At 41.7% G+C, this 15,512-nt stretch overlaps 2 protein-coding genes across 4 annotated transcripts in view; one reads left to right on the forward strand and one right to left on the reverse strand.

The window, feature by feature from the left end:
- Positions 1 to 646, reverse strand: part of LOC102206464 (nectin-2) — an 85,203-nt gene extending 84,557 nt beyond the window's left edge. Inside the window, exon 1 of one of the 2 annotated variants that reach the window (XM_005731845.2) lies at positions 193 to 643. In XM_005731845.2, coding sequence (XP_005731902.1) covers positions 193 to 280 — 88 coding nt within the window. In that variant the 5' untranslated portion in view covers positions 281 to 643. Of the gene's footprint in view, positions 1 to 192 lie in introns of both variants that reach the window. The other variant, XM_005731844.1, reaches the window with a different exon arrangement.
- A 2,619-nt stretch (positions 647 to 3,265) lies between these two features.
- On the forward strand, positions 3,266 to 15,483 carry g6fl (g6f-like). 2 transcript variants are annotated; one of them, XM_005731847.1, is made up of 11 exons: positions 3,266 to 3,473; positions 4,345 to 4,677; positions 6,077 to 6,343; positions 6,651 to 6,686; positions 6,988 to 7,320; positions 9,656 to 9,931; positions 13,691 to 13,813; positions 14,023 to 14,096; positions 14,326 to 14,352; positions 14,736 to 14,782; positions 15,074 to 15,172. In XM_005731847.1, the coding sequence occupies exons 1-11, from the start codon at positions 3,401 to 3,403 to the stop codon at positions 15,093 to 15,095; spliced, it is 1,611 nt and encodes a 536-aa protein (XP_005731904.1). In that variant the 5' UTR covers positions 3,266 to 3,400; the 3' UTR covers positions 15,096 to 15,172. The 2 variants fall into 2 exon arrangements, with proteins under 2 accessions (XP_005731904.1, XP_005731903.1); XM_005731846.1 differs by lacking the exon at positions 14,736 to 14,782 and having other exon boundaries at positions 15,074 to 15,483.
- Positions 15,484 to 15,512: the final 29 nt, after the last annotated feature.

Here is a 15,512-nt window from a genome sequence, read left to right on the forward strand (position 1 = left end):
GTCGCCTGTACAGAAAGCAAGGAAATCACCTGCTGGATTTTCTTCGCCCGTCACCGCCCTGACAGGTGGTAGTCAGGTTTAAATTGGTCTTCTCCTAAATTATTCAAGCTCGGAGAAGAAGAAGACGGAAAACAAGACGGTGTCGGCAATGAGCTGGACACCACTGACTTGTTATAAGTGATCTTTTCTTACCGTGCTGTAGAAGTATCGACGAAACCAAGCAGAGCAGTCCTATCATTTTTGTGCATTCAGGCCAGATTCGGGAGTCATGTCTCGCCATGGTTGATTACGGTCCGCTAAAACCCCAGGAACGAAGGATCGCCGAAATAAATAGGGCTTTGAGAAGAAGAAAAAACTTCAAATAAAGGTCAACTTCGGAGTAAAATCTCACTCAAAGAATCAGAACTTGTTTGGTTACAGGACAGGTCAAGAGTCCGACAGAGATTCTTGTTTGAAGTGTCCCTCGTTCGTCTTTAAAGCAAAATGGGCTAAAAATGAATGGAAATCCTTGTGAATTCGTCCTGGCAGCGCACAGGTGAATAGTTCCTCTCCGCCGGTGTTCAGGATGTGAAGAACTGCTGCTTTCTTTCTCTTTCTCTCTCTCTCTCTCTCTCTCTCTCTGCTCCAACAACTATTTCCTGCGTGTGAGCGCGCGGCTCTCGAACTGCGTGTGTGACTGAGGTGATGTCATCAGGCGTCACAGTCCTTATCCTTTCCACCCCCCTCCGAAAAAAACAATTAAGATTAGCAATGGCAGGCGGGGGGCTCAGAGAACAACTTGTTGAAATTGCTGAAAGAATTTTTCCCTGGAATACAACCTGCACCTAGATACCATCCAAACTACGCAGCAGGTTTTAAGTCAAGGCGAATTTATTTGTACAGCCCAATATCACAGATTTGCCTCATGGAGCTTTCCAATCTGTTCACCACACAGCACCCGCTGTTCACAGACCCCCGATGATGAACTGTACCAAAGAAGAAAATGGGAGGAAAGACACCAGAGGAGTGATCTCTCTTCTTTGACGGGCAGATGCGCAGTGGAGCTGGTGCGTAAAGAACAGAGTCACAAAATTTATGTGCTTCACTTTGAGGGGGAGATTTATTCCTTCAAAAGCATCAGGATGATACGGTTTTCACGACCCACTTCCAATTTTAGGGCGCTGCCAAGTAAAACAATCTCACCAGCAATTTGTGTAGACTACTAATTGTTGCAACAGAAAAGTGACTTACAACCTAAAACTATATTTAAAAAAAAACACGCCAGAAAACAAAACAACAACAACATAAAGTTAGCTTACACAATTCCTCCGAGTCATGATGAAATAAAGCAGATGATGCTTACGCCCTCTGCTGTCTGCTTCCGCGCACAGACGTGACATTAGCTCATATGAACCCCAGAACAGCAGATGCCAAAATCAATAAGCATTCATTAATGAACGACAAAATACGAAACCAGTGGCAGCCACAAAAATCAAATCACAAGGAAACAGCTTCTCATGTATCTATTTGCAGACTCCAGCACACTCATTGTTGATGAGATTTTTTTCTTCTACGGAATAACTTCCCATTCATTTTGCCCTATTTTCCTCTGAAGCAGGGTGCACACTAGCATAGCAATGGCATTATCTGGTTTAGGTCTAATCCCTATACCCAAGTGTTTTACAGCCAATGTAATTACATCTCCGTAAGTCCCACAGTTTAAACCATGTTGCCTTCTTCCTGCCGTTCTCTTCCTTTTCTCAGTTCCCCTCAAGCTTCTTATTTCCAGACTATTACTGAGATGCAAATTCTGAAGACGCTGATAGTGATCAGAGGTCAAGCAATGGTGTGCACACCTGAAAAAACAGCTGTAAAGTATATCTTTCTTTTAGACTTCTTTTCCTAAAAAGGAATTAATTCTGCCTCCTGGCTCTGTACCACAGTGTTAGAAGACCAGCACAGTCATGGGAAGTGAGCGAAGACCACCCATACCTGCACTGCTGCTGCTAAATCTTATGCATTCATGGGAGAATAGGAGCTTTAAAGAAAGTCGCCACCAAATGGAGGGTTTCATTCCTTTTCCTTCCCACACTCATCCATTTTTCATACCCGTACCAAATCGACCTTCACACCTTCCACTTAACAGCCACTACCCACTTTCTTTACACAGTACCTCAACTCCTTTTTTCTCACCATCTCATACCCTTACACCTTCCCTTCATTTAAACTTCACTTTCCTCCCCTTCCTAATTTCTCCTTCCTTCCTTCCTTCCTTCCTTCCTTCCTTCCTTCCTTCCTTCCTTCCTTCCTTCCTTCCTTCCCTTCCTCTCTCCCTCTTCCCATGTCATTCAGTTTTCTTTGTCCACTCGTCCTTCACTCCTCTGTGCTATTCATCCCGTCCTCCATCCTCATGCTCTCCAGGGGTCTGTGGCAGTGATAATGAAGCCCATAGTTAACAGATATTAGCTCATTGGCAGTGGCTTCATTAGACAGAGCCAAGGCTTATGGTGATTATTTACCCATAGAGGAGGGGCCACAGGATCAGCACCACGTTCTTTGTCAGCAGCCACAGGCTTCTTTGAAGTCACACTGTCTCTGTTCCCCTGCAACACTCTCTCACACTTCTTCTCTCCCCGGGTTTTTTTATTCTGTCTGAGCACCTCTCCTTCCACATTTCTCCCCCTCGTGCTGCTCTTAATTTTTTTTCTTTCTTTCCCCGTCATTACACACCCACAATACATATCTACTTTCTCTCCCTCTCTCTCTCTCTTTCACTATCTCTCTTCACCGCCCCCATTCACCCAATGGTAATTATGGAAAAATCTGTAATAGTGCTCAGAGGAGCTGATAATACCTTTAGCTTAATTAAAGACATTTATGGGATGTAAAGACATGTAGCCTAGGGGTTGCAGTGCACCCACACCAACCCAAGCTCTTTATTTCTCGCTTTTTCATCTCCCTCAATCCCTCACTTTCTGTTATTCTTATCGTTTTCTCAGTTTCACACACACATTGTGATACGCACATGAGTACATGCTCGTTCCTTTTGTCAAACTCGGCGTTGGGGTCAGAAGTTCTGTTACTAATTGCCCTGAAGTTCAGCTCGGAAGTGTTGTAAAACATCATACACCAACATTATGGTAATGCCCGTGTATGTATTTTATCAGCTCCATGCACACATACATGACTGGAATAATAACAGTCTTTTCCTGCTGATTATGTCCATTCTGGTTGCTCCATATCCTGTTCGGCTCAAAGATGTGCAGCAAAGTTGTTAAGATGCCACTCAGGCAAACCAATAATATTGGAGGATGCAGAAAAATACTTCTTGCTGTTCCGAAGAAGAGTAAGAAAGGTCACAGTGTCAAAGACAGAGACAACTGGTGCAGTGAGAGTGGTTTTTCTTTTCTTTAAATCTGTGATGGAGGTTGGTTTTCTCACCTTTATTCTTGCTTCCTTATCTGTGGTATATTCTTGTCGCGTCGGCATCACAGGTACGAACCGATTTCTGTGATTTTTGGAAGCACATTTTTTAACTGTACTTGAAACTATTCATGCTGAAAACACTGCCTTCATTTCCCAGCAATTACAGCTTTTGTAGTGCAAACTTTAATGAATTCACAGCTCTGAATGTAAATTACGATGATGAGTCACACCTAGCGAGGCTTGTTTTGTTGTCCCAGAGGGTCAATTAAAAAAAAAAAACTATACCTACTGTATCTTTTACCAAGTTAAGAAGAAGGAAAAAAGCTTTCTTCTCTCCTTTTGCTGTTTGCCGTTTTTGCCACCTGGTCCAGTTTACCTTGCTATTTAATCCTATGCAGCACCGATATGCCCACAGTTATCATAAGATGGAAAAATCCACAGTATTTGTTTTTCTGAAATGCATTTTAAATTCATTTGAAGCAAATGTGAAGCTTTAGTTGTCTGTTTTACATAAATCGAGTTGTTATCTCCCGTAGTCTTTTTAGTGCAAAGTTCTTTTTGTTACTATCCATCCACAGCAGCACTACAAGGAAATACTGTACCGTCTGGGGAAACAAAGAGAGGAATTCTGTGCTAAAAAGACTTTGAAAGATAACCATTATGTATGACTGACTCTAACAGCAGAAGCCTCATAATAGCCTCAGCTAAACTCATCTAAATCATTTTTACTCATAAATAGGGATGAGGATTAACTGTAATAGTTGCTTTTACTCTACATATGGCCATGTGTAGAGTCATTTCTTGAGTTGAAAAACATAATCCTGTCCTTTGTGCACAAGATTAAAAAAACTCGAGCAGTAAAGCAAGACTATATTTTCAATGCATTTCAGCTTCAGGAATTAATCTTTTATAATGGCAAACGTGTCTATTCTCCTTCAGATTGGAACAATGTTGTGGTGGTCAGAGAAGGAATGCTTACCACTTTGATCTGCAATGACACAGGTGTGAGAGGGCCTGTGACCATTAACTGGAAGGTGAAGCTATTTTGTACAAATGAGTGGAAACTGATCATGTTAGCCAGTGCAAATGAAAGGATCTCTGGAAGTGCCTTGAAGCCATCCATGCAACTGACTGACTCTAACTTTAAAGACAGTGGGGTTTTCTCACTGTCTTTAAAGCCTGAAGCAGCAGACATTGGTTTCTACTCATGCTTGATACGACAACAAGAGAAGATACTTAAGGAGGAGATTATCCTTTTAGTCATCCTTACAGGTAGGAATAACAAGACGTTATAGTGCATTTGAAAGATACTCCTACTAACATGTCATCAAAGATTTTCAGGTATATAAAGTATGCATATGTGTTTATACAGATCTATAAATGATTAAAGTTCCCCACCAGGTAATTTGTGAGATCTAAACACACTCATCATTAAATAATAATTTTTGTAATGCGGTTTTCAAGAATTCTCAGCATGGCTGCATGGCAGTGCAATGGTTAGCACAGCAAGAAAGCTGTAGGTTGAAACCTCCTGCTTGATTACATGAAGTTTGGATGGGGTTTTCTCAGGTACTTCATCTTCGTGGTGCTTCTAAATCAACTGTAGGTGTGGATGTGAGGGTTCTCCTTGTGTTTACCTTCCCCCCCTCCAAATTCAGTTCAGTTCTGTTTATATAGCACCATTTCTCCAAGTCACCACAAGGAAATTTACCTTGTAGGTAAAGACCCTACAATAACACAATCAGATGACCCTCATGAGCAAACAGTTAGTGAGTGACAGTGGGAAGGAAAAATGTGGTCTGTCAGACCATGACGAGGGCTCGAGCCCACCACACCTAGCAGATAAGCAGTTAAGAAAACAGATAGATGAATTTCCAAATGTTACTACAGGACACAAGCTGCCACTGAAAAAGTCTGTTCTCAGTGTTTGTGAGTCCGGGCTTCAACAGTGTATTTTACCTATTGGACCACTGACTTTCAAAGTAGTTGTGATGTCTGTCCCAGATCAGTCTTCTGGGTACTCATCTTTAAGAATACATTTTAGGTACACTCAGAGAAACTTTCCACTTGAAGAGCTTTCATGTGTCTCTGAACATCCATCATTCTGTAGAGTCCCACATCCAGGAGAAGAAATACCAACTAAATCTTTTAGTGTAGGGAGACTTTAACTTAGTTGTTTTTGATTTTTCTGCGCGTTGGCTCCTCCATGCTGTCCTTTCCTTTTCTTTTAAATCTCTCTATGTCTTTTTTATACACAGTTCTTCTTCACAATGCTGCATAACTAAAAGAATATTATTTGCTTGATTTATAAATGACAGCAAACAGTATATGTAGGAAATGATCTTTTCTGCAACCACACTTTTATTTCGTAACATCTGGCACATCTTCTTAAGTCAAGTAGTGCACCTATATATGCAGCTCGCTTCACACTGTTTTATTTGAACCTTTAATCCACTGCATTCCAGAGGGAAACACTGGACTTTAAAACCCACTAGATTTATGTTGATAGTTACACAGCAGATAAATAATTTACTTGCAATCGAAATGAGCCTCACATCATCCAGATACAGCAATAAAAGGCTGTTTTTGCCTGCCACAATGAATGTTTGTTTAAATGGCTGGAGAATTAAGTGCATTTGCACAAATTAACTCTTTCCTTTCTCATCTCCAGTCAGCGTCGTCCCCGATGTACCCATTCCTCAGTACAGCACCCTGCGACTGATTGCCAGCGTCACTCCTGACTTTGCCTTCACAAAGGTCACCTGGGCAGGACCTGGTGATATTACACTGAAGAGCGAAAAAAAGTCAAAGACCAACACTGTGGCCAAACTACCACAAGTTCTGAACAACGATGATGGTGCTTATGTCTGTATAGTTTACCCCCGGGGTAACAGCAGCAGCCGTCTCTTTGCTTTCAATGTGGATGTAACAGTTTCTGGTAAGGCTGACTGGAAGAAGAGAAGCCGTGCAGAAGCATTACGAGCTAGAATGCATTTGTTGTTGCTTTTATTGATGGTGCAAGTGGGCATCAATGCCAGAAACTCCAGCAACAGCATTATTTATTTAGAAGTCTTGTAGCTACAGTTCTTCAAAGTATTTACTTTTATAGACCAGTTTCAAGACTCAAAAGCAGAGTGTAGATCTGCACTAAAATCCAGCTAGTCCTCCTGTGAATATTATAGTTGCTACATTTATGTATTATTCATTATTTGCTTTTTGCCCCCCACCCAACCCCATCACCACAGCTGACAAAGTGGCCTCATTCACCAATATAACACATGGTAAGTAACTCTGTAACACAAGCAGTCTGAAAGTCCTGTGTCAGCAGCTTGGTAATCAGGCAGAGCAGAATGCAAGAGCAGAGCTGAAGAAGTGACTCTCAGCATATAAGAATGTAATCCCTATTGTTGAAGGAATTTTTCCCCCCTACTGTATCTCCATTTTCCCACTTTCTTGCTATTCTGTTTATAGTTTCTCTACCCCACTCTTCATGCATCCACTTTTTAAGTCTGAATTCCCCATCCACGTGTCTTCTTGGACAGTAATGTCTCCATATCTGTCCTCCTCCACCCTTTCCTGCAGGTCCTCTGATCTCCACTGCCATTCAGGCTCACACATCCTTCCTCTTAACCTGTCCTGGTGTTGTGGGGGACTATGTGCAGGTGCACTGGGTTCCTCCAGACACCAGAAATCAAAATAATACGAAGAAGGTGTTCGATTACGACCGTTGGAGGGGTACTCTAATGACTAATCAAAACGAGAAACTACAGATGGCTCGTCTACCCTACAACCCAGAGGCTGGGAGCTTTTCCTTTCTGCTTACTCCTGACTTGAAAGATGGTGGCCTCTACGTCTGTGAAGTCTTGCTCAATGACAACGTTTTCAGCCAGAGGACGTCGCTCAGCGTGCTGAAAGGTACAGATCGGGGTCAGAGGGAGGAGGCAGTAGAAAGAGGTGGACTGGAAGGAATAAAACAATAGGAGCAGCTCCAGTGGGTCACTGGAGATTAGGACTGTTGGTTTTAGTGTAACATGTGTTAGAATGACATAAAGGATGCTGTTATGCAAGCATCTGTGATAAAAGAGATACATGGAAAGACAAATTGTCTTTATTCTCCTTGACACAGATTCTAGAGAGATTTTAGACTTTTAAATTTGCTGGACGAATTTAAGCGCTGCCTTCAAAATATATTACTACAAGCTTTGTAAACAGTTGATGTATGTATGTGTGTGTATATATATGTAGGTATGCATGGGTGGATGGATGGGTTTTATTTGGTCTTTTCATCATAAAGTATGCCATATGTTTTTGTGTTGAGCTGAAATCCTGCAAAGGCCATAACATATGACTCACTCATCATTTTCATACTCATCAATTCATTCAGTGACCTTTCATGTAATCGCTGGTGGCATCTCCATTTGTTATATTTCTCCACCTACTTATTCTGTTTTTATTATTATATTTTTTCATTTTCTGTACACTTTTAAAGCAGTACTTTGACATTAAATGAAACATGCTTATTCACTTTTGTGCTCGGGGTGACGTTATAGATCAAAATAACTTGCTTTGTTTGGCTTAGTATCTAACTGATGATTAACACAAATCTATTTTCGGCTTGAAAATTTCACATTTATCAGGATATTGTTACAGAAAAATTCAAAATATAGCAATACACAAAAAGTAGCTACAGTTTTTCCAGACAATCAACCTCCTTCTTTTTTACGCCACAATTTTAGCTGCCATTTTTTTAGTTAATGTCATTGTTATTTATCTTTGTCGTAGTTCTAAGTTACCCTGGATGTGGGAGGAAAACTTTTTAGGGTCAAAATAAGTTGGTCCTCTTTTTTTGAGAACTGTCTAGTTTGCATTAGACTGTGAGGTTAAGCCCATTCTAACAACGTAGATCAGTCTAAAATATGTTAATAAAATCAGCCTCATTGCAGCGTCTTTGCTTGCTGCACAATAAGTCCGAGTATGTTTAGGCTGTTTGGCAAACCTTAGATATTTTTTCACTGGAAAAAACAAACAAACTTTGTTTAAAGTCTTTATACTAAACTAATATAAATGCCTCTTTTGTTCCTCTGCTAATACATTTCACAATGACACTGGACAATGGTGTTGAACTTACCATAGAATAAAAACCATATAAATTGTGAAACTAAACTATGTGCAGCTTAGTTGCAAAGTCAGTGCAGGCTCAAAGAGTGCTGTAGTGAAAAGAGACTTCCTTCCAGGAGGCCCGTGTCAAGGTGTCATTTCTCCTGCTGAATTGTCCTTGAGCAAGACACCGACTTTTTCTCTAACTCAGTTCAGTGTTCCTACAGACGATGCACTCTGACTGCAGAATAAAGGAAGAGAAAATTTCCTGCAGCCACTGATAAATTACATTATTAAAGGAATACACTGACTTTACACACATGAAAAAGAACATTTGCTCAATTCATAAATTTAAAGGAGGAAAAAAAATCAAGCAGAGTGCTTGTTGATTTTTATGAGTGTGCCTTGAGGAGTTTTCACACTTTGCAGAAGCACACATTATCACCCACATTCACCAAAGCTAATATGCACGCATACACCATGCCCTGTCATGGTGGCCTTGGAGGGTTTTACTAATCACAGTCCCCTTGGCATCCATCACAGTTGTCCAGACATGACCGGCCGATCAGTCACTGTCGCTGTCACCCTGCTTTACACATCTGCATCCCATACACACACACATCCAACCATGCACCACCAATGCACTAATCATGTGATGCACATATTTTTACCCCACCTCATTATAAGTATCATTATGCATGATTATACCTGCTGCCCTCCCACCAAGGCTGTAGGTGGCCCACACTGATCACGCTAATCAAGAGTGAAATGTGTGTGTTTTTTATGTGTGTGTGGATGGGGTCTGTGGAGCTTGATTACACCCAGATGGATTCTCATTCCACTTTGATGAGACACTAAACATCAGTCACAGTCAAGCGATGCATTAGCAGCAAATCAAGTTAATGAATATATATTATTTTGACCCTTCTCTGAATTGTTCTTTGTTTTTCATATCCCTTTACCTCATTACTCTCTATCTGTCCTTGCCCTTTTCTATATTCACACACTACCCTTTAACACACCTTGTTCCCCCCCCGCAACTGCCTTTTCTGTAACTCATCATTCCTACCGGCTTCCCTTTATTTCTTTGGTCTCGTTCTCTTCCCGTGCTGCCCTCCACTCATCCGCTTATCACTCTGCATCACCTCCACAGTTAAAATCAAGAAATATTCCTCAAAGATGGAGTTGATCTGCCTCTACTCGGAGCGGTCCCAGGTCCGAAAAGTCGAGTGGAAGCATCACAACGCGAGTCGAAAGCTAAAGATGTCAAGCAGCAGCCTTGGCAGCAACACCACCAGTCTGCCCTTGCCCATCACCTCTGACATAGCAGGAAACTACACCTGCGTTCTCCACCTGAAAAATGGGCAGGCCATTCAGGCAACACAAGCTATCACAGTGTCTCCAAAGGTTGTGCAGAATTTGTCCAAAGGTTGGTGTGTTTTCTGATTTTCTTTAGGATCGCTATTATATAACACACAACAGTCCTGGCAGACTTCCTGTCTGCTTGGGAATAATTAACCATGAATGTGGATGCTTCCCGGATATCTGCTGCACGAAGCGTTCTATGGCGTATTCAAGCCAACCCCAGGTCAGCTCGTCTGCCAGAGAGCCTTGGGTTTACAGAGACGAAAGCTCATGACAGATACCATATGTTATGCTTTTTTAATGTAGCTAAAGAGGTCACAGGTCAAAGCTTCCGTACAAAAAGTCTTTGTGATAATATCCAGCTGAATAACTTAATGCATTGGATAATATTCTACTCTGCATTTTATTCTAGAAAATATAAAGCCATATAGGCTATTTTTTTTTCTCATCAAACTCACCCAGCTATCTGAGTATAAGAAGACAAGACCTTAGGACATCTCTTCCCACAAAAACTAAATAATTCAAGCTTATTGTATTGGTGGCTGTGGAGGAGCACAGGAGGATGTGACAGTTGAATGAATCCCTTAGCAGAGATGAGTTCACTCCCCATAACCCAATACATCACTTGGGTTGAAGGCCCCCAGAGCTCATCATGATGCATGGTGATGGTAAAGCTATAAGAATAATGCACAGGAAAGAACGAGCGTTGGAGGGTGAATGGCGAGTAGGAGAAGAGATGAGGCAGCAAGATTTTGTCTGATTGGAGTGGTCAGGTTGAGATACATATACAGTTGTAAGAGAAAGTTTTTGGACTTTTTGGATATTCTGATGATAAGCTAAGTCATGCTTATAGTCAAACACAATCTGACTCAATATGTAGCTAGAAGTTGCACTTTTTATGCACAGATTGAGCACACGGAGTAAATATTTAAAGTCTAGGCTGAGAGAAGTTAGGGTGCTTCTGTGCTCAGGTTAGACTGGAAGTGTGGGCTGGAGATGTGCCTCTTCTTACTAAATACATGCACACAAAGTCAGGTTACTGGCAAAGTCTGCTCTTCTCAAGAGAGACTGGCTTGAAGCAACTCTCACATGATGATGGCATCATAGAAGTGCATAATGCTAGAAAGGGCTCCAAAAGCATTTCTCTCAAGACATGGGTGTTCATGAGTTTACAAGAAAAACTGCCTGCAAGTGGAGGAAAATCAGGACTGTAGCTGCTCTCCCTCGGAGTGGGCGTCCTGCAAACATCACACCAATTCTGAGTTCTGACCTCGACCCAACTGAGATGTTGTGGTTTGACCCGAAGGGGGCTGTTCAATCAAGATGTCCCTGAAATACTGATGAACTGAAACAAGAGCGTCTCAAAGATGCGCAAGTCTCAGAAGCAGCCACAGGAAAAAATCCACTGGAGATTGTTGTTGTTAAAGGGGGTTCAGCAAGTTAATAAATTCAAGAGTGTAACAACTTTCAGCCTGCACTCTAGCTGGTAGCTCTGTGTTTGTTATTATTTTTAATCAGATTTGTCTATAATTGTGACTTAGATAAAGATAAGACCACATTTTATGAGTAATCGCCTCATAAATTCTGGGAATTCAAACTATTTCTTGCAACTGTGTATAGAATAAATATGACAAGCGTTGCATTTTTCCAGCATGTCACAGGGAATTTAGACTGAACAGAGTGAAAATTCAAATAATGTGAGTGTTGGATGACCTACATTTTTTTTCTGTTGAAAAGTGGCAGACTGCACAAACACAGCAATAGTGCAAGATAGCACAAAAAATCAAATCATGGTTAATAATGGATAATGTGACAATAAGTAGTGACAGTTCAAGGTTTCTGAACTGTTTTTTTTTCTCTGGAAGACATCTCGGGTAGCATCATTTTTGTGCTTTGAGCAGAAAGTAAGTGAAGCAAGTTTTTAGTGCACCAAACAACCCATATTTATATTTATAATTTTAGGATATTAACTGAAATGTAAGCCAAGCAGAGTGCATGGTGTAGGAGGTAAAATAACAATGCACTGTCAAAATTCTTTCACCGGTGGCAGAGTTCAAAGAATGCAGAATTGAACCAATTATTGTGCTGAGGAGCACACAACATACTTCAAATGTCAGGGATTTTCTGCAGTCATTTTCTATCTTCAGTTTGTCCATCGTTTGCAAAGCATTCAAGCAGTTCTTCAGGCACTCCTCCCTACAATTGCAATAATATAAATCACTCCCTACCTCGTTTGAGATTAAATAGATGAGGTAAAGAAGTGGCAATGGGGGAAAGAAATAGTAAAGATATAGAGGAAGGTGAAAGAAAGAAAGAAAGAAAGAAAGAAAGAAAGAAAGAAAGAAAGAAAGAAAGAAAGAAAGAAAGAAAGAAAGAAGAGGACAAGTGGTCATGAGAATCTAGGGGCAGTTACGCCTCACTTCACTGTGCTCAATTACCATAATTCATGCGTTAAAGCTGGCATGGAGAACAGAGCAGGTCAGTCTTGGGGTCAGCTCTCACTACAATATTCCATTAGCAACCTCTACACTCACTCACCAATCAATTACACCTCACACAGCACATAATGATTGATTATTTTGAAGCTGGCTAAAAGCTGAGACACCGGGGCTAAGGTGAAGCCCAAGGGCCATCCCCTTTCAAACAAAATTTGTGAAAAGTTGGTGAAAGTGAACTTTACTTTTCACCTGTTTTCTGTCCTTTGGAGAATCTTAAATGAAGGAGTTAATCATAAATTCTGCTAATTATGTAATTACATAATCAGTCTTTGCAGTGATTGAGAGTGAATGAGGCTTCTCTTGTGTAACCCAAAGACGTTTGTTAGATCTTACCGTTTTGTGCTCTGTCTACAGTTGAGCAGACAGACAACGGTGCGCTTGTTCAGGTGCACTAATTTACACAATCTCTGTGGAAACAGGCGCCACCCTGCTGCTTCCCATGTTGCCCGGTGGCTGTGTTTTGCAAGACTGATGTCACCGTCATTATGCAAACAATCCTGACAAGTTTGATCGCACGCATGTGCTCTTCCCACAAAATTTGACTTGTACAACAGTGAGCTAATGTTGTGCTTATGTAATGTTTGTGATAATCATGCCTACGCTTTTAAACCACCTGTTTTTAAATACTGCATCGGCCAGGATTGGCTGAAGGACTGCAATCCCCCATTGTTTGTCAGTTTGCCTAGAAGCTTTTTGTCGCTAGGATCAGATGTCAACGGAGTGCAAAGAAAAGCATCTCCAGACTTTACCTACATCATATTTAGAAAATGAGAAATGGAATAATTAGGGTTTTGTTTTTGCATAAACAGCTTTGTGTGGAAGTGGCATTTTGTTGAGTTTTTGTTGTTTGTTGTAATGATCAGAGAGTATCTGGTCTCCTTGATACTGCTGCTTTCCGTCTTCTCATCCACGCTTCAAATTGACAGCCTTTACTGTCCAGACGGAGGGTCTGTCAGATCGATGTCTTCGAAGCTGCTCTACAGACTATTCATTCTGTCTGTTAGAGTCTCGATTTCCTCGCCTTATTTCACTGCACCCTTTGTCCTTGACTGACAGCAGTATGATGCAAATCCATGTAACATGTTCAGGAAATTGGAAGTGCAAAATGTCCTAAAATATAGCTCCAAGTGTTAAGAAAAAAAGGTTCCCCCCCCCCTGCTCGACTAGAACAAACTGGAGAGCAAACAGCAATAAGTTCCTGGACAGCCTTAATGTCATTCAACCGCACACCATCACCGCTCTCTGAGTTTTATATTAGCACCGTTCTTGGAAAAAATCATGCTTCTCTCTCTCTTTTCTCTTTCTCTCACTTTTTCCTTTTGTAGAGAGTGTCGATGACACCACCTCCTCCCCGCGCCCTTCTCTCACTGCTTTATTACTCCTGGTGCCCCTGGTTGCCGCAGCTGTCGGTGTGTTGCTATGGAGACAGAGACACATTTCTGATCGCGGTGAGTCTTCTGGCGTTTTCTTTTTTGACAGCTTTCCGTGTTCCGTCCATCTTTGGCCCCTGTTGGCTTCCACTGAGTGATCTGGGCCGTGACATCCTCTGGGGTTGTTGTAATGAATCTGCCCCCCACCCCACTCCCAGCTCCTCCATCCCTGTGCAGCCGAGTGTGTTTGCGTGTGTGTACACTAGTAACTGTCTTTTTGTACTCAGGTATCGAGCAGTCTCTGTCTGTCCACTCGGGTGAAGCAGAGAACATCTATGAGAATCCTGAAGATATTAGACAGGTGATGAATTCAACTAAATACCTCCTGATGATTTTTGCCCTCATCTTCCCCGCTTCTCCATCGCCCCTCTGGTATTTGCTTCCCTCCCCCTCCCCTCCCCCCCTTTACCGTCTTCTTTCTATAGTGCACTTTTTCTTCCCTCGTCTGCTTCTGTTTTCCTCCGACTTCAAGTGTCCCTCCCTCTCTGTCACTTGATGTTCATTAAACCAGTTTTTTCCCCTCCCAACAGGCCCCTCCCCAGGGTCCAGTCTACATGGTGAGTTATTATGCACTCACACATATGCAGGCACTGTGCATGCATGTCTCTGTGCAAGTAACTGTGACACACATCTTCACTAGTGCATACAAAGTCTCATTCTCTCTATTGCACCCTCCCTAAGCTGTCAGCAGATACGTCTTCCTTCTCACTTCCAGTCTTCTCCTCTAATCTATCAGCCTTCACTCAGATAAAAACATTGCCTATCAACTGTCACCCTTACATTAGTGGTATTAACAAATCAATCTCATTACACACCAGAGGGACATAAATCTGGCCTGAGTACATCTCTTTATCCTTCTCCTCTCTGTCCCACTCCTTCTCACTCTCACTCACTCTCTCTCTCTCTCTCTTTCCCGTTTCCCCTTTCTTCTTTATGTCAGGATTTGAAGCCAAGAGGAGAGGATGATGTCTATAAAGAACTGGAGCGGTAAGCAAACACAGTTGCATCACCTGTGTGTGCTTTTGTATGTTGTGTGTTTGCACTGCCACTCATGTGCCCTTCACATTCTTCTCACACTCACCAATCACCCCAGCCTGAAAATCACTCTGACACTGTGGCATAATATCACGCCACGCGCTGACAGGCAGCACTCCTTCACCCGTGTGCTGTTGTTGCGTGGGCTGTCTGTGTTTGTGTTTAAGGAAGAATAAAAGAGACTGGGGCACTGGAGATTTGTGTGTGTGTGTTTGTGAGTGTGTCTTTGCATTCTGTTTTCAGATACGAGCAGTGTCAAAGCTGATCACCTACCCACATCTCCCCCGTATCCAGCTGTCACATCCGCTCAGCTCCCAGCTGCTGCAGAAGGCCTTTTTAAACACAAGTAACAGCCAAATGTCAGAGTTTGGATTTAAAGAAAAACTTCAGTGCTTTAGGGACATGCTACACAATTGTTTAAATGTTTTTACTCTATTCTAAGCTATTGTCAAGTAGTAAAGTTAAAGCATTCTTTACTTAAAATGCTTCAAAACCGGTCACCCATGTATAGCAGTTGATACAGTACCCTACTTCTGTATGTCAAATGATCTTTTCATGAGTTTCCTTGCTGTCAGTCATATTTGCTGTTATCCAATTTTATAATCTTCTGCAAATAATATATGTACCAATAATTTTATTTTAATTAATATGTATACTAAACTTTAAAATAAAGACTTTGGGT

The sequence above is a fragment of the Pundamilia nyererei genome, unplaced genomic scaffold (genome assembly GCF_000239375.1).
Source record: "Pundamilia nyererei isolate P.nyererei 1_Seehausen unplaced genomic scaffold, PunNye1.0 scaffold00045, whole genome shotgun sequence".
NCBI lineage: Eukaryota > Metazoa > Chordata > Actinopteri > Cichliformes > Cichlidae > Pundamilia > Pundamilia nyererei.